General features: G+C 39.7%; 1 protein-coding gene across 4 annotated transcripts in view; it reads left to right on the forward strand.

The window, feature by feature from the left end:
* Window positions 1-23,535, forward strand: part of LOC121521940 (kelch-like protein 29) — a 172,152-nt gene that overhangs the window by 121,943 nt on the left and 26,674 nt on the right. For all 4 annotated transcript variants that reach the window (XM_041806153.1, XM_041806152.1, XM_041806154.1 and 1 more), the window contains exons 10-12: window positions 8,480-8,678; window positions 21,584-21,766; window positions 23,220-23,400. In XM_041806153.1, the coding sequence (XP_041662087.1) occupies window positions 8,480-8,678; window positions 21,584-21,766; window positions 23,220-23,400 (563 nt within the window). The remainder of the gene's footprint in view (window positions 1-8,479; window positions 8,679-21,583; window positions 21,767-23,219; window positions 23,401-23,535) is intronic.

The raw sequence follows: 23,535 nt of genomic DNA on the forward strand, positions 1-23,535 counted from the left end.
GTGACACTTTTTAATGGCATGTCAGGAAGAAAGTCACAGCTAAACTAAAGCATGGAGGAGAAGTAGATTGATGCCTTCAGCTAAGTTTGTGTGTGCCTCTGTTCATCTTTGTGTCTTTGCAGACTTGTGGGAGCTGTGAGTTTGCCGTAGAGTAGAAAAGTGGCATATTGAAGGCAGTGGGTAAATAATATGCAATTTTCTCTTTCTGTTGTGCTGTCTCTAATCTGATAGTACCGGGAAACAGCCTGGACATCGCTCAGAGACAGAGGGAGAGTGTTTGAGCGTTAATAATAGCTTGTTTTGAGAGAAACTGAGTGAAGAAAGAGAGCTGTTTCGGTCTTTTTTAAATGATGATTGTTGAAGGTTTGTCACCCTGCAAGCATCTGCATATGTCTGAAAAGAGAACTTAATAGAGAAGAATGAATCTTGTGCTTTTTTGAAACCATGCATACCTCTGTTAAATCATCTGTGGAACAAATTGTGTTATTTATTGTGCTATAGAGCAGGGTTTTCTGTTTCTTCTCATTTTTAGGCGCACTATATTAGGAATAATGGAACCCAGAGACCCACACCTCCCAAAGTCAAAATTTTAAGGGTTCTTCCTCAGCTTTTTCATGTTCACCCAAGTAGTCAGATTGTTGCTGGAACAGTTTTAAAGTAAAAATAAAAGTTTGACTGACATGTCCAGGATTTATTTGACACCCTGCAGAATGTCACTGAGGCTATTATTCAAACAAGTTAAATTTAACACTAGTCTAGTTGTTGCTTCATATTACAGTGAGACAGAAGTTACAAAAAAAAGTATTTTTCCAAATTTTGAAATACTCCTTAAATCCAAATCTAGACGTATGATAAAGCACATAGAAAGTTCAGACAACAGAAAGTTCACCAAAGTGCTGTCGATGAACATAAAAATGACACAAGACCCATGTCCAAGTCTGCAGACTGATAGATTAAACTGCCAAGGTAGGTGAGCTGCTCTTCAACTTCCAAGCTTTCACCAGACACAGATTCGATGGCATCATCCAGGGCTGCCCCCAAATACCTGGATCTTTGTTTTGGCTCAGGAGACATGCATTCCCAACATTTCAGTCTCTTTACTTAGGAAGTTAAGAGCCCCCACAAGGACATCTTTAGTCTCTGCAAGGATCACAGCATCTTCAGCAAAGTCCACTCCATGATGACACGCCACAGTTCTCTGCCTGTTAACCTCCCATAATGCAGTGCATACAGGTACTGAAGAGTGTAGGGGCTAAGACTTACCCCTGCCTCACCCCAGAATCATCTGGAAAGAAGTCAGAGTTGGAAGCACCATACTCCACAGCACTTTCTTGTACCATAACATAAAATATATTCAAAGCATACTCTTTCTTCTTTTTTGCTCTGCAGACATACAAAGATCTGCTCTTACTCTTACTCAGCAGTCTTCCCTGTGATGACCACAGATACAAGCTTCAATTATTACAGGTCATACTGCCAAATCCCTGAATAGGACTTCCATCAGACTTTACTGCAACATCATTCAGAAGGGTGACTCCACCTACTAAAGAGAATGATTAAATACCGCCGTGGAAATTAATGGAACAGCTAAAAGAACAGTCCATGGTGCATTTACATGATAAAAGTCTGTCAGTGGAGTTATCTTGAGCCATCTGTCCTCCAACCAGAGCCTACTCTGACATTTCCTGCTCCCTTGCAAATAGAATAGAATAAAAGTTAATACATTGTACTTTTCTAAATGTATGAGTTATAATTCTCAGGGTTCTGTATAGCTGAGTCTAGTAGTGGAGTGATTTGATTTTGTGCCTCTAGCACTCATTTAAGAGGAAAAAGAAATTATTTTCCTGAACAAATGATGTTATGATTATGTAGTCAGAGCAGACCGTTATCAAAGGCCAAACATGCTTTGAGGCTGTTTGAGGATATAAACCAAGTTTTCCTCAGTTTATGATTCATTTACCTACTAAACCACAAATGACCCTTTCATCACAAGCATCATTTTTAATTAATAAACTCAAAATTCAAAACAGGGACTTTTTAACTTCTGCATCCTATGAGAAAATGATAATTAAGATTTATTGGAAGTGCAGCTTTATTTCAGATTAATCATCCACCATTCAAAGGAAAGTAAAACCACTGAGCAAGACTGAATAAACTTGTAGGCCATGATTGGTGTGAGCTGTGTCGGGCCCTAAAGGAGAAATGGAGGACGATGCAGTTAAGATTTTCTCTTTTACTCTTTCTGACCTCTTCTCTCTTCATCTGACTCACATGCAGCACAAACAGCTCATCGTCAAACAATCAATAAAACTTGAGTTGCATAGCATAGCACCAGTTCATAACAGATGCAATCCTATTCAATTTTAAGATCATATTCAAAGATCTAGAGGGCTATACAATGGAGGTACTATACTTTACTATGGAACCAAAGTACCCCCCTTGCAGCTATAACAGCCTCTACTTTTCTTGGAAGGCTTTCCACAAGATTTGGAGTGTTTCTGTGGGAATTTGTGCACATTCATTTTGTAAAGCATTTATGAGGTCAAGCACTAATGATGGACCAGATGGCCTGGCTCTTAATCTCTGTTCCAGTTTATCCCAAATGTGCTCGCTAGGGTTGAAGTCAAGGATCTGGTGGGCCAGTCAAGTCCTTCCACAACAAAGTCATCGAACCATGTCTTTATAGTCCTTTCTCTGTGCACTGGGACAGTCATGTTGGAATAAAAAAAAAAGGTCTTCCTCAAATAGTTGAAAGCATAGCATTGTCCAAAATTTCTTGGTCTGCTGAAGTATTAAGACTGACCTTAACTGGAGATAAGGGGCCTAGTCCAAACTCTGAAAAATACCCCTATGCCATTATCCCTCCTCCACAAAACAACTGACACAACGCAGTCAGGGAAAGTAACATTCTCCCGACATCCTCCGAACCCAGACTAACTCATCTGACTGCCAAACAGAGAAGCCTGATTCATAACTCAACAGAACACATTTTCACTGCTCCATAGTCTGGTGTCATCGTGCCTTACTTCACTCCATCTGACGCTTGGCTCGACCATGGAAACCCATTCATGAAGCTCCTGCTGCACAGTTCTTGTTGGTACATGAATACCACTGGAAGTTCAGAACTCTTCAGCTATGGAATCAGCAGATCATTGGAGACACAACATGTGCTTTAGAAGTCGTTGACCTCGCTCTGTGGTCTTTTGCTTTGTGGCTGAATTGCTGTTGTTCCTAAATGCTTCCACTGTATAATAATAACACTTACGGTTGACTGTGGAATATCCAGCATGGATGAAATTCCATGAACTGTCTTATTGCAAAGGTGGCATCCATCACAGTACCACGCTTGAAGTCCCTGAGCTCTTCAAAACGACCCATTTAGGGTCATAAATGTTTGTTATTAGAGGCTGCTTGGCTATGTGATGATATTATACACCTGTAGTAACAGTCTGATTGAAATACCTGAACTCAATGATAAATAGATGTGGCCAAATAATGAGATGCATGAGAAACTTGGTAATAAACTTAACCGACAACGCTCTATGTCAAACAAAATTCAGTCATTTGTGAAACATGACAAAGACATTACACGTCAACGCAGAGCGAGCAGTCATTCATTTATATATCTCTGAAAATAAATGTGCTAAAGGAATCCTTCTTTTGAATGCAGTCATGCTGAAATATGTCTCAGAGAAGGCTTGCAACCTGTCAGTCATTGCTCAGGGAAGCAGTCAGCATCTGTCATTCATCGCTCCCTATTCCCCCATCCATTCTTCCAGTTGGTCAACACGCGTATTTGTGCAGAGGCGTCAACACACAAATATCCTCTCTGTAATCCTCACTTGCAGCCAAATGAAGTGTCATTTTGGAGAGCATGTTTTACCTGTCCGATATGTGTCACCAGAAGTAAGATGCGGAGTGGTGATCATTTCATCTGAGTGGGTTTGTTAGTGCTGCAAGGCTCAACATGAGAATTTCTTTATTTAATGCACACTAGTGAGTCAGATAGTTTTGCTCATACGGAGCTATTTTTAAAGCACATCCTTAAATATTAAGCAGACGTACTCCTGTCTGCTTTGAACAAAGCACAGGGATATGACATCAGCCTTTTTTATTCTGTGGCATTGATTCAACACACACAACTCTTAAACACGTGAAACATGAGAGGTGTTAGTCCTCAGTGACAGCAGAGAAATAGGAAAAGCTCAGTGGACATTTATCATCAGAGTCAGAGGATGGCGTCTTCTCTGCTGCCTCTGACAGATCTGAGAGCCTCCCTGTTAGACACACTATCCCTGCCTTTCACCTCACTCAACCCATTCACATCACCTAAAAGAATCTTTTTCTTTAGAGACGAGATTTTCAGCAGTATTTGTTTGTCATAGATGTGTTGTGACAGGGCTGCGGGCATGTTCAGCCACTGGCTCTGACACTGTTGACTTGGTATGTTTGTGGTTGTGCAACATAGAGACCACCAGAGAGGTGAAGTCATATCATGGAATCTGGCTTACATAACCTTAAGTAGGTAAGCATATGGACTCTTTATACATGATCCCGGTCAAATGAAGTAAGAGGTGGTGTATAGGTGGTGTCACCATACGTCCTCAGTCTCAGTTTCACTCTCTACTCTTTCAAAACATTCCAAATGTTACACAACACATTTCCCTCATTTCATATAAAATAGAGCATCATTCATTTTTCTTTAAGTGAACAGAACTTTGTGTCTTTAAAGGGGACATATTGTGCCCTTTTAATACAAGTTTATATTGGTCTCAGAGGTCCCCAAAACACACCTGTGAAGTTTGTTTTCTGGGAAAACACTCTATAGGATTCTTGCATGTCTAAAAACACACTCTGTTTCAGCTCTGAGTGAACAAGCTGTTTCTGTGTCTGTGCCTTAAAATGTTAGCTGTCTGACTCAGCCCCTTTCAGGAAATGGATGTGGCTTAATGGCTGTGGCTCTCCTGATCTTCTTCTCAGCTGGCATCTGACTGGAAGATCAGGAAAGGAGGCCAGAACCTTCTTCCAAGCGGGGGGGAGGGAGGGCCAACCGAGCCTCCCCACTTGACATAATGAGGGGAAAATCTGAGAACAGCTTGTTTCAGCACACATTTTCTGAAACATGAAAAGGGGGAGGGGCTTTTCTGGTACCTGAGGGCATAGTGGACAGGCCAGGGGCACATATTTGTGTAAGAAAAGCCTGAAAAGTGATTTTTGCATAGTATGTCCCCTTTTAGTTGTCACCGAAGCTTTTTTGAGATTGATGTTGAATATCACAAAGTCTGCTTTCAATGAGGAGAGGAAACGATCAATATACTAAGCCACACTATTTGTATGCAGAGACCCACTCTCTGTGGCTGCCTGTGCATGAGAGTTATCACTTGAGAGGTTGTTGGAGACAAGTATCCATCCAGTCTAGTTATTGAGACATGCCAGTCTTGATCAAAATGAATCAATGGGCTGTGTGCAGAAGACATCAAATCACAGCAAAGAACTCCAGCTAGGGAGCAGACAGTGATTATCAAAGAAAAGTGCTATCAAAACGCTACTTTTGAGTCCTGAGAGATTTTATAACTACAAGTGATTAGTAGGCCAGAGACACAGGTTCACAGGGATATTTAAATGCTGTGCAAAGCAAACATAGAATTAATCCTCCCACACATGGCTGATTAAATGTGTGTGACTGAAAGGAGACACCATTGTAATTATCAACACAAAAGAATCAATACAGTGACCTGCCAAGTCCTACATTATGCATAAATTTGATTTGCATTAATACATTACATTAGTCAAGGAGGTGCTACAATTAATCAGAGCGCTGTTTATGCACAGAATGTATCATAGACAGATATTAACAATACTCTCATCATCCATGAGTAGGTAGGTGGCAAAAATACACTACCAGTAAGAAACGTATGTTATATTGACAGAAAAGAAAGGAAAGTGAAGCGAAGAAATGATGCATTTGTTTTGTAATTCAACATGTAAACAAGAACACTGAGTCAAAGTATCTGAAATGATTCCTACTTGAATAGTTCCTTTCTTGTTGGTGTGACACTTCTGAGTTTGAAATTTAGCCGTGAGTGTTCAACTCTCACTCATTTCCATCCTGATATTTATGCATGTGTGGGAGGATGAGCGAGGAGCAGGAATGGAGTCAGAAAGTTTAAAAATTCAGTGGTAGACTGAGTTATTAGTAATAGAGATAGTTTTTCTCTAAACAGAAGGACAGAGGAGGAGCTGGAGGATGAGAGCAGCAGTGGAGGAGAGTTGTGTGAAATACGACTGAGTCCATGCTTTTATACTTAACAAAAGGTTAGCCTCAATGACCTTTATTTACCCAAATCTTTTCAATAATCTGGAATACACAATCCAGATCAACAACAACTACGACCACTAACAACACACAATTATGAAACAGTACAGTCATCCTAAAGGATACACTGCTGAAGTTCATCCATCTGTCTATGCCTGCATTCACATCAACAGATCTCTGGACTGTGTGGGTGTGTTTTATGTGGCAGCACTCACCAGTCTCTTTGAGGTAGTTTATCACAGTTTTAAAGATGTTTGGCAAGAGATGAGGCTACAACAGATGTGGAAACACATGGAGTTAGGACTTACAGATGGTACAAAACGATGCTTTTTCTGCTCTGTGTAAAGGTAGAGAAAGTAAACTTGGTGTGTGCTGTAGTATTGATCTGAGTTTAGTTTACTGCCAATACTGCTGCTCAGAACAACCATGCACAAGGTTTGAACATGGCTTAGCTTGTCTATTAAGGCTTGAAATCTCTTAACTCTGAGCCCTACATGACCATTTCCCATTCTCTTTTATTCTTTTTAAGATCATTGTCATTCATCTCAGCCTGCACTGCACCTGCAACAGATACATTCACAACTATCAGCCAAGTGTCTATAGCCCATCTGCTATAGACTAGTGGAGACTGGGGAATTTGGATGGATTTCCTATAACTTTTAAAACATGAACTATGCAAAAAAGATAAAGAGTAGTTGAAATTCAAGACTGTTGTCCTGCTGTTCCAAATAGAAGCAAAAATTCTGCATGCCCTCTCATATTTCCAACACATTTATTCCCTCTGTGCCTCTAAGGGCACCACCTGGCTGAAGCAGCCCCAGATACAGCTTAAAATGAGCACACAGGGTCAGAACGGTCAGCTATTTCAGATGACCGGCAGATGCTAATGTATCATCTAAGGAGCCAAAATTGACTTTGAATACCTTCAAATAGAATTTAATATTACAGAAATTAAAAAAGATGCATTCATTAAAAGGAGTCATTGTCATACTTATTGTCTACACAGGATTACATGCATTAATGATAATGTATTTGAAGTAGTGGTATGTGATATGAAAGACCTGAAGAAAAGTAGTGTGTAATCAGAAAGTAAGAGCAGTAAGCCTGCAGCTTAAGTCTCCTTCATTCGAGTGTGACATGACTCAGTAACTAGTGGGGCAAATCTTCCACCATGGAGGCTCTTTAATGAAGTAGAAGTTACTCTGAAGGATATCCCAGTGTTCTCTGCAGCCTGCTTTAACTTCACCTTAATGCTGTGGTGCTAGTAGAGATCACCAGTGTTTATGTCAGTGTTGAGCTGTTTGTGTGTCCAACTCTACCTTGTGTAGAGACGGTGAGATGCTGTGAGCATGAGTTCAAAGAGGCAGACCCATTGGCAGAATGGAGTTTTGCTCTGAGCCCAACCAAAGAGGAGTCGTCATGAGCGGATTACCTGAGAGGCATCTGGCTGCAGACCTCTACACCAGGGCGAGCTCAACCCTAAGGGTGGGAAGTGACATATGAACCCTTGTTGTTGTTGTTTTTTGTTTGTTTGTTTTTTTTTTAAACAACCGCCCCTCCACCCCAGTAAGTTTTTTTTTTTTTTTTTTTTTTTTTTTTTGTTAGTTTAATTAATGAAGTTCTGCAGCTGTAAAAAATTGTCACATCACCTAACCTCCGACAGAGAGGGGAAAATATATGTCACTCTGGTTCAGGCTTGGGAAATGTTTGTCACTTCCCACTCCATGGTTGAGGTTGCCCCATGTAGAGGTCTGCAGCCAGACAGCCAGATCCTCTTGGATTACCCAGACAACATTTGGATGGTTGCATTTTCTGTCTCTTGTTCTCATTGGCACTAAGGATTATTGGATTTATCTCATCTTGCTTTAAGCTACTCCATTGTACTTTTTTGAAATTTGTTGCTGTCATCAAACTCAAAATGAGCTAATATTTTTCATGAAGGGGTAAATTGTCCCAGTTTCAAAATCTGATATGTTGTTTGTAACTGATCTAATGGTCTCACTACTATCAGGTCTTCTTTTTCTTACAGCCCAGGCTTTTGTTAAACATGGCAGCTGCTTTTCTTGTTTTCTTATGTGATATAAAGAGCGGGCCGTCACTCATTTACAATGGCCCTCAATGTCTCATACCTCCCTGTTTTTTTGTTTGTGTCTCTCTTCTCAGGATTTGTCAGAGCTGCTGGCAGTGGTGCGGCTTCCCTTCATCCACCCGTCCTACCTGCTCAATGTTGTGGATAACGAGGAGCTGATCAAATCATCAGAGGCGTGTCGGGATCTGGTCAATGAGGCCAAGCGCTATCACATGCTGCCCCATGCACGACAGGAGATGCAGACGCCGAGGACTCGGCCCAGGCTATCTGCTGGTACATTCATGTATACTCACAAATACACATGCTCACACAGAGGGATAAATTGACATTAATCATTTTTGGTCTGTGAAAGCAAGAAGAAGGTGATGTGATATGCCACAAATCCATGTTCTTTAGAGGTCAAGTCTTCATGTTGAGACCTTGACCTGCCTCTGACTTATATGAAATTTAGCCCATTACTGGAGAGAAGAGATCGAGAGCTCCTTCATGCTTCCAAAACACTTTGTTCTTACTTTGACCCATTGCTCCTGAGATGCATGCAGCTCTTTTAAGTCCTATTTTAAAAGAAACTGGAAGGGTTAACACTGTCACCAAAATTATTTATTCCAAGTCTATTAATCTCTCATACCCTCCACCTTCACCTCTATCAAACAACCAATCACAATACTCTAAAGGTCATGTAATGATTTTATTGACATGTGAGACAGCTGCAAACCCAATGGGAAAATGTTCATATTCTATTAAATCTCATTTGTCGTATAACTTCATGTAATATCTCAGATATTTTAATAATTAACTGGTACACAAACATTACAGTGTATTCCTTCTCTTGCTGCTTTGCCTATTTCATAACTAGCTCTTGTAACACTGTTCCAAGTATAGAATCCATCTATCCATCAGACCACCAATCCATACCATCGATCCTCCATCCATCTATCCATCATCCATCCATCCACCGATCATCCATCTATGCTTCTATCCATCCATCCATCCATACCATCCACCCATTATCCATCCATGCTTCTATCATGCAGGCATCCATCCATCCATACCATCCATCTATCTATACCATCCATTCATCTATTCATCCATCTATCCATCCATCCATACCATCCAACCATCATCCATCCATGCTTCTATCCATGAAATCATCCAGCCATCCACCATGCATCATTCCATCATGCATGCATTTATCCATCCAGCCATACCTTCCAACTGTCTGTTGGCTGAGAATATTTTTTTCGTAGCTCTGGAAGTTGTTGGTTTAACAACCATGAAATACCTTTCAAACTTCCCAGCATTTGTTGTTTGCTTCCTCCATGCTCTAAAAACAGGAATGCAAGCTGTATTTATCTCCCTCAAGGAATGGCAGTGTGGATCAGCACATTGTCTCTGATATCCAGTCTAGCTCTTTGGGTTTGGATCTGACTAAAAAATCAAGGAACATAGCCCATCCCTACTAAATACTCATACTCATACTCTCCATTTCTTAATAAGCCATTTTTATCATCGCTGTTCTGACTGGTTTTAGGGAATAAAGAGAGATTTGGATTGTGGCGCTTATGTAGGGCATGGTTGAGTTCTGCTGCTCTGAAGTGTAATCCTCACACCAATCCAATTTCTGAATGTCAGCACTTCTTTTTCTTCCTTCAATAAAATAAATGACAGCTGGAGAAGGGCTTAATTGTTACCATGAAAGTGGAAAGTTGCCAATCATAACAGCTTCTGGGTGTTTAATGGGTGACAGAAAAGCACACCAGGTCCGAAACATTGCTTAACAACTTTCAACACCAGTTTAGCAAAGTTAAGTCTGCTTTTGCCTCTGAAGTTACTGGCAAACCATTCACTGTCAGACTTTGTTTGTGCTTGTTGTAAAAATTAAAGAAACACCTCTGGCTGTTAAATTTGTTCTCAGATCCTCCAGGACTCCACTGTGGCCCCCTGTAAAGAGCTTCTTAATGTTTGTGCAGTATTATGAGCCTAAACAGCAGCACATCTTGACATTTATCACAAGTTATTTTCTGCTTGGTAGGATAAAGAAAATTGCCCAACAAATGGCACTTTATGGAGAGATCAGTTTACTGGCCAATAGTGTTGTCCAAATAGTTTATTGACCAGTAAACAAACATTGGGGAAATGTTATAATGTCAATGTTTGTACCCTTAATTGGCTGTAGAAATGCAGGACAGTGATGATTCTTTGTGAATCATTACTCTACTGAGGATAGTCATTTGTGTTATTGTTATTATGCTCAGCATCATCCCATTACTGGTGCTCAATCCAATAGTTATTCTGTGTTCTCAGCACTTTCTTTAAGTATATTCTGCCAGGGCACATTTTCACTGTTTGCTATGTGCATATCTTCTGCTTCCTACGGACTCATTATGCAGTCTGAACTGTGTATGGATTTTTAACAACTTGTGGCTCTGCACATCAGAATAACTGTATATAAATGCATAAATGCTTCTAGGATGAATACATTCATGAAACATTATTCATCTTTATGGGCGTAGCATTTTGTGAATGTGTTTGTGATTATTTTCAGTGAGAGACATAAAGAAAAACTGTTTTGATGCTGTACTCAATTAGGGATTTAGATAAACATGAATATACCTTTGTTTTTTTTTGTCTGGATATATAAATGTAGGAGAGATAAGGATGCACATGGTAGGAGTCAGCAATGACGTTTGAAAAAGACATTTGGTTGAATTTGTTCTTTGAGCATGCTTCCTGTTATGTAAATGCTTAGGGACTGTGAATGTGTGCATAGTGAGTATTTTGTGAAAGCAGATGGGACACCACCTGAGCTTTGTTGATAAGTCTGTCAGGCAGAAAAAGAAAAAGGAAAACTTCCATCCATGAAGCATTTCTGCTGAGTGCAGTCAATCTGGTAGCTGGGGTTGGATGCATTTATTATGTGGGGATTTAAATGTCAGTCTTTCTGACAACCCTGAGTGTGCTCACACCATTTCAGCCTTGAAGACTTTTAAGAAGAAATGTAATTAAATGTCTGAGAGAGATTTTGAACACTTTGTCATGTTAAGACATCAATCTGTAAATTTAGCAAAAGATAATTCTCACAGTCTAAGTTGTTCCTTTTCATGTTTTAGTTGCAGCAAAAAAAAATGAAAAGAGCTCTTAAATTTGATAAAAAGAAAACATCTGGGAGATCTTGAGTTCTGTGAATCCTGTTTCCTTGTTTCTTCTCCTCCACTGTGAGCTGCTGGGAGATTTTGTGAAAGATTGTGGGGACAGACTGGACTTGGGCTTTGGGGGCCGGGGCTCTGTTAGTGCTTCCAGACAGACATGGTTCTGGTTTTGGTTCCGGTTCTGGTTCTTGCTCTGGCTCCATTCTGAAGTCTCACAACCTTGGTGATTTCTGGTGAACCAGCCCACGTTCACACTAGTTTAAGTGGAACCACAGTGAGAGGACGTTACTCCATGTTATTCAGGCAGAAGTAACAACACAGGCAAAATAGAGGATCACATCGATTATCTGTTATTGCTATACTATTATTATATGTTTTGTCGTATTTATTATTATTAATTATTTAGTCTGGTGTTTGAGTGAACTGGCACGGAGCCCTGCCGGTCTGAAAGGCCTATGTGAGGGCAATGCACCTCCTGGTCTGTGTTTATAGAGAACTCTTTTGCAGCCACTTCTCCACCAACTGCTTGACTGAGCCACTTTTCAACTCGACACCTTTAGGAATGCTGTATATCTGTAGATCAGTGGTTTTCAAAGTGTGGGAGAGTGAGCCTCCCCTAAGAAGAAATTATTCATTTGGTGGACCCCCACCCACATAAAGATTTGGACTGGGAAAAAAAAAAAAAAAAAAAAAATGAACAACCACATTTTCAAACATTTATGTCTAATCTTTAAATATTTTACATTAATATATTTTTGATGTTATGGTCTGTAAATGTCCTTAAACATCAGCCTGTCCCTCTTATTTAGTGGGAACTATACGTTTTCACCTGTACAGTTGATGCAGGATTGCATAACAGCAGACCAGCCTTGCTTTTGATCAGTGACCGAAATTCCTTTCACTTCCTAAAAATTCCCCTATTTTGGTCTCTAGACTTTTTGCTCAGTCTTAAGATAACCACAAGATTTACACAGCCTTATGCTGTCATTAGCTTGTACATCTTTGCAAATTAGACACTGTGACTTGACCATCATCGGGACCAATGCAGGAAAATCCTAACTTGAATAGCTGACTATATAGCATAGTCCCTATAGTAACTATAAGTCTATCCATTTTGCTCCATGCACAGCTGAAGTTAGCAAAGCAAATCACCTTTTTTCTGGTTTATTGTTCCACGTCTCCCCTGAAGTTTTGTGGCACCCCCCAGGGGAGGCCTGCCTCACACTTTGAAAACCACTGCTGTAGATAATTCAGTCCAGACCTCAACTCTAGGTTGTCTTTCTTGTTCATCATCACTGTTTGCTCTTTAATTATTGCTCCTCTGGCACCATTTGCTTCACTTCTCCATGTCTCAATGTCTTCAATGTGTTTCAAGACAACTCTCAGCTTTTCGTCTTGCACTCCTAATTCTAGGTTTATTTTAGTGCATTTCTGGTCAATGTCCCCTCTTAGCTCAGTCAGTTTGTTTCTCATTTAGACAGTAATGTCATCCATGAAAGTTTGTTTCCAGATTGGTTTGCATGATTTGAATCTCCTGGTTAGTACAATCCAGGCTGCTCTACAAAGAGACTACGTTGTTTCTAGCTTCAGATGTGTACATAGTTTTTCTCAGTGGTGGAGCACTTTTTCTCTTTACCTTAGATGTCTGGGTTTCTTTTATTCTTTGTTCCTGTTCAACCTCCATTAGTATTCAAAAGTCTAGTATTTTCTGGTTTGGTGGCATTTTTTTCCTCGTTGGCTTAGAGGAGCTCACGATTCAAGCATCCATGCTGCTCAACCAACCTACTAGACGACCGTGAGTGTGTAGAAGCACTGGTTCCCGTCCTCTTAAGAGTGCAAGGCCGTGTGTGTACCAAGGTTCTCAAAATTACATTTACATATATTATGTAAATCATGAATAAACACTTATTAATCAGTTTATAAAAAATGTCCTATGGTCACATTAAACGATGTGCGCTACTAGCCACTTAAATGGCTAAATTTCAATGCCGTTGTTTTTAGCACTAGAATTACAAATAGGTTAAAGACCAATTATTCATATTTTAATCACTTTGTGATTTCCTGTTACGCTAAAAACATAAATAAATCAGAAAAGTCAGGGCAATGTAACTGAAGTCTTTTAACAGTCTCCAGTCTTCTAATTTACCCAGCAATGTGTCTTTGAAAAAAGTGAAAACTGGGTATCTTATAATGAGTCCACAGTGTTTTGGGTATTTGTTAGCTGCTAATTGATTAATTAATATGTGGATGTGAAAGTATTTTCCATCATAAAACTTTCTGAGGGATTTAACATCAAAAATTCATAGCATGCTCTTTTATTTGCGCTGTCTTTATGTATTTCATTTAGGTTACATGCTGTGTGTAAACACACAATAGGAAGCATGCATTCTCTCCCTATTTCTCTCTCTACATGTGAGGCTGTGCTTGGCTTAGTAGAGAGAGGAGAGTGTCAGAGTAAACTGTTAAATCAACCCAGCCAAGTGGAATAACACTCAGACAAATGAGCTGTAATGGCGAGGAGACACAGGGGTCCAGCTCGACTCACAACCATGTACGCTTAAACAACTGCACTAGCAGCAAAGGAGGTACCCTCTAGAGCTTTGTCTTTTTGCAGGGTTTAATGTGCTTTTCCATCTGTTAGAATGTAAATATGAATGTCAACATCCATATGAGATTCCTGCATTATAATACAAGCCAAATTAAACTAGTTTAAAAACCTGGATTTCACAGCCTCAGAATTCTGTTTCACTTCTCAAACTAGAAAAACAGGATGCAGGGGATTCTGTGAGAGATGTTTTTATTACTTTGTTTGACAGAAGAAGATCCTTTTCTGATTTGGTTGCTAGAGTCAGAGAAATTTCTGTTTATTCCAAATCCTGCTGAAACTTACCCAGGCACTTCCAGATTTTGACCTTACACACATTTCAAGGCCAAATGTGAGTGAAAAGGCATAGCCATGACATTTTTTTGTTCGCCATAAATCAGGAAGTAGATTATTTAAGGTGATCAACGTACTTGTACAGCCATGAAATTTGGTGGGAAAATGCCCTGTGAGAACCTGAGGAGAGTGATGTGGCTTTTGCTGTTGGGTGTGGCCTGTTGGCAATTTAGTAGGCATTTGTGTCATTCTAGAACCTTCAAAAATGCCTCTTGGACCCTTGTTGTCATATCAACAGGAAGTCTGCATTTTGATTTTTTTTTTTGTTTTTTTTTTTTTTGGTGACAGCACTGGTGAAACTAACTACTTCCAGGGGTTCTTCTGGGGTGATCTCCTTCAAAGACATTAATCTGGTTGACTTGAAAAATGGTTCTCAGCTAGAAGAGACCTTTATGAAATAAAATATGGGGCTTTTTAACAAAACTCAAAGGTCCACCAGAGAATGAAGCATGGGTTTCTGATATTCCTGCAGCTTATTGGTTAAATCTTCAGCAAACACATTCAATTTCAGCAGTAAAAATATCATGTCAATCCATTTAACCTTGGCTCTTGTCTGGAAGTCAGAGCTGCAGAGGAAGAAGAAAATTGCTAAACAATCACCATGGTTTTAGTAAAAAACATGACCCACTCTGTTCTTCAAGCTGCAGTTTGTGCTCAAACTCAGAGCGAGCAGCTTTTCCAGGAACATGGATCAACCTCAACACATTGAGTCGCTGTACCTCCTGCAGAACTGGAGGGCTGCTTCATCAGTATTCAGCAGGCAGAGTGAACCTGGTTACAGCAAGATCACTGCATGTGCCAATTAAATGGTGCAGCTTAGGACAGTTAATGCATGTGGTCCTGCTCTATTCATTCATCATGTGAGAAATTTAAAGAGTGAAATAGGTCATTCATCCAAACTGCATGTGAGAAAATTCATTTAATTTTCTTTTATTTGCTGCTTGCCTTGCAGATAACTTTGATGTTATATGCCCTGGTTTTCAGTTTTAATTCCCTTGTGTCACTGTCTTCTTGTGGAACATGAGTGGGAGGAAAATATTCTGTGAACCTGGATGTAAAATTTTAGGAGGAACAACTCTTTCCAGTAAGATTGTCCCAGAAAATCAGCAGAAGAAATCCTGAAGAGTTTCTCCTCAGGGACTGATTCTTTGGTAGAAAGTAGTTCAACCAAAAACTCCCAGCAGCATCTGTGGATCATCCCAGGTTTTAGGCACACTTTTTATAGAAAGATGCATTGCTGTTGAGTTTCCAATTTATTTGAACAAGAAAAAAAGCAAACAAAAATCATCCTGGTTAGAAATTAGGGCAAGGAACTCATAAATAACTTAGAATTAAATCAAAAGTACTTGAATAGCTTACTGCTTAATCTATGCAAGTTTTAAAAAGTAACTGAGCTCCTCAATGAAAAAGCTCAGCCTCAAATAAATCATGAGAGAGCTAAATATTCGCCCAACAGACACATGCTAATGTGCATACACCTCAATTGGCACAGTTACACCTATTGCACTTTCCTGGACTCTGAGCTTTCTACCTCCTGATCCTCACTATTACATATTAACACCCTGGGAGCAAAATCAAAGGATTAGGGAGGAAAAACCCTAAAAAGAGATTATAGAGAAGAGGCTCAGATAAGAGATAATGTTTTTGGACCCAGAGTGAAATATAAAAGCCTCTGACTCTGACAGACAGACAGCTAGTGTCACTGTGATATAAAGAAGACATGCACAGTCCTGGTATACTGTGTATAAATATATTAGAATGTATAATTTAACATGTGACAGCTTTAGTAAAACCCAAATACTATTGTTTGTCAGAGAGACCCATCCACATTTTTATGGTTAGTCATTTGATCAGCTTTCTTCTGGAAAATGAGATGGCAAATATTGTAACTTATAACCCCAGTTCCAAAAAAGTTGGGTCACTGTGTAAAATGTAAATATAAACAGAAGTTGATGATTGCCAAATCTCATAAATCCGTATTTATTACATCACAGAACAGAAACAACATATCAGATGTTGAAACTGGGAAACTTTAACATTTCATGAAAAATATTAGCCCATTTTGAATTTGATGGTGGCAGCACATCTCAAAAAAGTCTGGACAGGGTCATGCTAACCATTGTGTAGCATCCCCTCTGCTTTTAACAGTCTATCAATGCCTGATTGAGGAGGCAAGTTTCTGGAGTTTTGGGAGAGGAATGATGTCCCATTTTTGTCTGATGTAGGATTCTAAGTGCTCAACAGTCCTTGGGCTTCTTTGCAGGACTTTTCCTTTTCTGATGCTCCAAATGTTTTCTAGTGTTGAAAGAGAGGCTGTAGTGTGAACAGACCAGTTCAGCATCCAGACTCTCCTACTGTGAAGCCATGCTGTTGTGATGAATGCGGTATGTGGTTTATCACTGTCTTGCTGAAATAGTCAAGGTCTTCCCTAAAAGCGATATTGTCTAGATGCGAGCACATGTCGCTCTAAAACCTCTTTTTACTTCTCAGCATTTATAGTTCCTTTCCAGATATGTAAGCTGCCAACACCACAGGCACTAATGCAACTCCATACCATCAGAGATGCAGGCTTCAGAGCTCTGCCAGGATAACAAGCTGGATGGTCCCTCTCCTCTTTAATCCACAGAAAATTTCAAATTTTGATTCATCTGACCACAGAACAGTTTTCCATTTTGCCTCTGTCCATTTCAAATGAGCTTTGGCTCAGAGAAAATGTTGACATTTCTGGATTGTGTTCCCATATGGCTTCTTCTTCAGTGTAATCCCTGTCACACAGAGATTTCTCCAGATTCTCTGAATATTTTGATGATATTATGACTGTAGATGGTGGGATATTCAAAGTCTTAATAATAATGTTAATGTTGAGAAACATTTTTCTGAAATTGAAAAATTACAGGGTTTTTTTTGCAGATCAGTGAACCTCTGCTCCTCTAAATGTTCCTTTTATATACAGCCATGTTACAGACATGCTGTCAGTTTACCTAATTAGTTGCAAAATGCTCCTCCAGTTTTTTGCATTTCAGCCGTTTGTTGCCCCGTCCCTACTTTTTTGAGATGTGTTACTGCCATCAAATTCAAAATGAGCTATTGTTTTTCATGAAATGGTAAAATGTCAGTTTCAATATCTAATATATTGTTTTGTTTTTTGGATAAAACATGAGTTCATGAAATCAGACAATCTTTGCATTTCTGAGTTTTATTTACATTTTACACAGTGCCCCAACTTTTTTGGAATTGGCGTTGTTACAATAAATGTAGTCTGAAATGATTGCTGTATGTTACAAACATTACTTAGGTAACCTACTTTATTAAACATGTTGTTTTTTATCTATCCATGTATGGATCTTTCCATCATTCTATTCATAAATCTTTCTTTCCAGTAATAACAGGTGAAAAAATACAACAGAACTTGAGTAAAAATCAGGCAAGGAAAATATTTTCTGTCCAAACTTTGTCAGAAACAAACAAGAGCTGTCAAGTCTTGCTTTTCCCCTAATCCCCAACCCACCGTCTCCATCCGTCTACCGTCCATCCTTTCATCCTTCCACCAAACTTTTACCAAACCTTCAGCTGACTGACAGTCAGCCCTGAGAGGCTGCATGTCTGAGTGAAAACTCATACATAAACACATCAGCAGTGCTCCTCTCCTGTGCTGTTGTTTTCTGACAGGTTGGTATTGGGTTGTGTTAGCTTGTGAATGAGTTGAGGGGCTGAAGATGACTCTCTCTGACTTGCCTGACCAAGCAGAACACACTAAACTCTATCTGAATAAGGTGAGAATTAAAAGCTGCATATAAACACACAAAGAAGCATGCATGGAGTGTTGCATAGGTTTGGAAAAGGTGTTTAAAAATGCTGGAAAAAATATCCCCTTCAGTGCTGATTTTCAACTCAGAAGTTGTTAGAGATGACTAAGGTACTCAGATGTGCAGTTCATTAAAAGACTTAATTTAATGGAGGCTAGAGACTTTTAAAATCATGCCAACAACCTGAAGGTCTTCATCCGAGCAGGATGTTCACCTGCCGGTTGAAGGCTGTGATTTTGAAATAAGAAATGGGTGAATTAGCTTTAATCATATTTGGCAAGTATTCAAATGGGCATCTACAAGCACACCTTCTACTCACAGAAAAAGGAAAACTGGCAACAACACTTTACGTCTTTCACATTTTGTCATGAACAGCCTTTTTTAGCTCATGTCCAGACCTTCATCTTACACTGACAGTCACAACTTCTCTTTGAGCCTTAACTCTTTTCAAAGGAACACAAACACAACAATATTACCATGAAAAATGGAAAGTTTGCTTAATGTTTGCCATCAAGAAGGGGTTTCTAAATTTTTAAGCCCCTACAGTGCCAAAACCTTGGGATCCCTATCAGGGTTGCCAGGTCTGGGTGACAAATATAGCCCAATGGCCGATAAAAACTAGCCCAAAACCAGCCCAATGCTGAAATTAGAACAAAAATTAGAAAAATTCAACATAAGCCATTAAAGCCTCTGCAACATTACATATATTGCTTGTGTGCGTGCAGGTGTGCTTCTTCTGTATGTCTATGTGCCAATGTGGCACAGCAGATCTTTGGTTGTGTGCCATGTTCTGTGTTTTCCTGCTTCTCTGCTCGTTGTTTTAGTTGCATTTGAGGGTAAATAAAGTCATTTATTCTGCTTTGGTTAGTAAATACACATACACAAGAGATCAAAAATGGGTCTGCTCAACCCGCGGACAAAAAAATCTACCCGCGCCAGTACGTAAATAGTAGCCCAATTCTGCCAGAAAACCGCGGACCTGGCAACCGTGATCCCTACTTTCCTGGACAAGGCATATGATGCTGCTCTCTAAAAGGCTTTTACAACACTAGTATATGGACCACACAAAATAGTGCAACAAGCTATAAACCATAATTTAATTTAATTTATAATAGGAAAAGGCAGAAGCAGAATACAAGTAATGTACTGTACATGCATAGACTGTAGCACAGACATACCAAATTTAATGATGAACATTTAAAGTCTGTATGTATCTAAACAGCAGCACACTCCAGTTTAAAGTTTATTTTGAATTTAATTCATTTTATGTATTTATTTTAAAAATAATGGATAAAATATACCAATCAAATAACTTAAAACTTTTCCTTCTTTTTCTGAATGCATGTTGCAGGTCTGACTTAGTATCATATGAGTAGTGCTGCAACTTGTCTACCTGCTAAAGGTCTTTATACTAATATTTTTGCTCATTTTAAGCCCACCATAGTTAAACAAGGCCTGAATTCTTGAAGAGATTGCAGAGATCATACTAATTAGGGATCTCAAAAGATTAACGTTTTTAATACTGATTCATCGAAGAATTTCTGTAGTTTATTTTGATTAATCGCACCCATTTTATCACATTTTAAAATTCCAGTGTTTTGCTTTTGAACCTGTTTCTGTGTCATTTTTTTTAATTTTACCACTGTCTTAAACTAAAGTATTGACTTCCTGCTTACATAGACCTGCTTTTATTGGTTGATCAAATATTTGAACATGAACTTAATCACAGAAAAAGGAACTTGAATTGGAAATGAAATAAAGAGAATATTTAAAGGTTCAGATGACTTTTGACTTGTCCTCTGAGTTGTCTGTGAGGTTTCTTCTTAATGAGACATTAAGGAGAAGTGGTGGACTTGAGCTGTGACTGCAGGGAGATGCGGACAGGCCTTAACCAAAGTGTACTGAAGAAAACTATCAAGCGTGGGATTAATCAAGACTTTGCACTAATCTTGATCTTGATTAATCAACTGGATTAGTCTTAACAGCTCTAATACAAATCAGTATTCTTTTATGTTTAACACACATAATGGAGAAAAATGCTGCATGAATTTACTGCGCCACCTGTATTTCACGGAATAGATGTCTGCATGGGCAGGTAAGACAAACTGGTCAACAACATGGTTTAAAATGAGCAACAGTTTTGAACATCGTTTCACTAAACTCCTTAATTTTCGTATTTTAACTCATCTCATGCTGCTGGTTAAAATAAAGATAAAATATGTGATGGCTGGTAGATTTATGAATCCACCAGCCAAAGTGACAGGTAGGGCAAAAAGTTAATGTACAACCCTGGTACGACCTCTGCTTTAGTTTAAGCTGTGGATCTGAGTCAGTTTGAGACAGCTGTTACAGCTCTCTGTGCTAGCTTAGCCTCACCCAAGCCCATTGCAGCTTTTTTTATCTTCTACTTAAACCTAGTCCTCTTTCTAACTGTTGTACCAACTTTGAAAGAAAAAAATAAAACGGGATATTTTTTCAAACAGAAATTCTGAGATATAGAGACACTTGTGGATACGTCTGTTTGGACAGAGACTGTCTGAAAAGTATTGATCCACTTAAGTGAAACAGTGTTCAGCCTTGGTTTGGAGTATAGAAAGATAAGCTGTTGCTCCACTCTCTCGTTTTTCCCACCTTATTTTTCCTCTCTCCTTTTACCCTTTTTTCCCCTCTGCCTGCCTGCAGCTCATAAATACACAGCTCATTTCTGTCTGACAGCTCGTCATCTTATTCGAACTTTGGTTCCTGCTGCTGAAGACAACCTGAGAAACATGTGGCAGCCTGCCAACCTGTTTATCTGTTTTGGATCACTGGTGTCTTTACCCAGCAGCGCTGAGAGTGAATGAGTTTGCATTTTAACATGTGAGAGATCAGATCAGGCAAGGAATAACAGGGATATGTGTACCATCAGTCTAGCTATTCATTACAGTTAAGACTTTTTGGTGAGAAAAGTTTCTTTTTTTGCATTTCTCAACCAGCTCATTGACTTAGAGAATGCAAAAGCTGGTCTTAATTTGATATAGCAGACCTATAATCTATGGCTGCTTTTGTAAGTTGGTGTTCCCAGTCGACCAAACGTTTTCTCTAAGCATTATACTACTGCAAAATGTTCACTTTGTCTTTAAACCCACATACAAATACTTTAACATCAACATTATACCTGTTGGTTACTGCACTGGCATCTCAAAGAGTCTTTTAGAAACTTGTGGAAACCTTCCCTAATGATCTGCTCTTTCCTCTCTCTTTTCTTTCTTTGCCTCCTCCCTCCTCCTCCTTGTTGCCCTGTAGGTGTAGCAGAAGTGATTGTTCTTGTTGGAGGGCGTCAGTCGATCGGGATGAACCAGCGCTCCCTGACAGCAGTCACCTGTTTCAACCCTCAGAACAGTAAGTGGTACCCACTGGCCAGCCTGCCCTTCTACGACCGAGACTTCTTCAGTGTCATCTCAGCTGGAGACAACATCTACCTGTCAGGTGAGCTGAATGGACCACTGCACCGGCACAATAAAAGCTTTTCTGTTGCAGTTATTTAGAGACACAGCCTGTTAAACCTCTAAATCAAGGAGGTCTATTAACACTCTTTGGAGAATTTTTAAGCTTTCTTTCTTAGTCTGGCTGAAAAGTCTTTGCATTGTTGTACAGATCATTTTGTTCCACTGTACACTCTGTTTCTCCCTGTATGAAACACCTTTAAGTTGTTTCTCCAGTTCCAGACTGAATTTCTCCCTCCTGTGCCAGAATCCTTGTGACTCTGTGAATGTTGAGTGGTCATCAGAGTAACTCTGTGACTGTTAATTGTTCATCAGAGTGACTCTGTGACTGTTGAGTGGTCATCAGAGTGACTCTGTGACTGTTGAGTGGTCATCAGAGCAACTTTGTGATTGTTGAGTGGTCATCAGAGCAACTCTGTGACTGTTGAGTGGTCATCAAAGTGACTCTGTGACTGTTGAGTGGTCATCAGAGTGACTCTGTGACTGTTGAGTGGTCATCAGAGTAACTCTGTGACTGTTAATTGTTCATCAGAGTGACTCTGTGACTGTTGAGTGGTCATCAGAGCAACTTTGTGACTGTTGAATGGTCATCAGAACAACTCTGTGACTGTTGAGTGGTCATCAGAGTGACTCTGTGACTGTTGAGTGGTCATCAGAGCAACTCTGTGACTACTGAGTGGTCATCAAAGCAACTTTGTGACTGTTGAATGGTCATCAGAGCAACTCTGTGACTGTTGAATGGTCATCAGAGCAACGCTGTGACTGTTAATTGATCATCAGAGGTACTCTGTGACTGTTGAGTGGTCATCAGAGCAACTCTGTGACTACTGAGTGGTCATCAGAGCAACTTTGTGACTGTTGAATGGTCATCAGAGCAACTCTGTGACTGTTGAGTGGTCATCAGAGTAACTCTGTGACTGTTAACTGTTCATCAGAGCAACTCTGTGACTGTTGAGTGGTCATCAGAGCAACTCTGTGACTGTTGAGTGGTCATCAGAGCAATACTGACTGTTAATGTTTAACAGAGTGTAATCCTGGGGAAAGAACCAGTTTCTGTGTGAAGTTGTTGCTTGTTTTTGGCATGCAGTGCCCTGTCACGCCTACCAGAAGGATTTTTAACAGTTTCTGCCTCGGGTGGTGATGTGACCTGTAAGTTTCCTGTGTGGCTGCAAGCTTTTTTGTGGCTCGTCTGGATCACTTGTCAACACAGCTGCAAACAACCTTCATTAAAAAGTAGTCTGAGTCTCATATTATGTTTAAACTTCTGAACAAAAGAAATTGAATTCAATGTTTAGATGCCAACATAAAATTGAGAAGATTTTTAAAGTTGAAAGGTAAACAGTTCTGTTTAAAGATTTGAATCAATGTCTTTGCATGTGATGCTAAACAAAGAAATATCATATGCCCTCTTTCATATGCGTTATTACATATTCCAGGAGGCACAGAGAGTGGTGTGATGGTGGCTGACGTTTGGTGCTACATGTCTCTGCTGGACAACTGGAACCTGGTATCCCGGATGACGGTGGCTCGCTGCAGACACAACAGCCTGGTGTACGATGGAAAGCTGTACACCATTGGAGGACTAGGAGTATCAGGGAACCTGGACCACGTGGAGAGGTGAGAGTCACACAGCGTCAGCAGCTGCCTGTCTCCAAACAACAGACATGTCCAGCAGCTCCCAGCTGGTGTCTGCACAGTGACATAAAGATGATTCTTCAGGTTCAAGCTGCACAGCAAAACATAGTAGATAGT

This window comes from Cheilinus undulatus, linkage group 14 (genome assembly GCF_018320785.1).
Source record: "Cheilinus undulatus linkage group 14, ASM1832078v1, whole genome shotgun sequence".
NCBI lineage: Eukaryota > Metazoa > Chordata > Actinopteri > Labriformes > Labridae > Cheilinus > Cheilinus undulatus.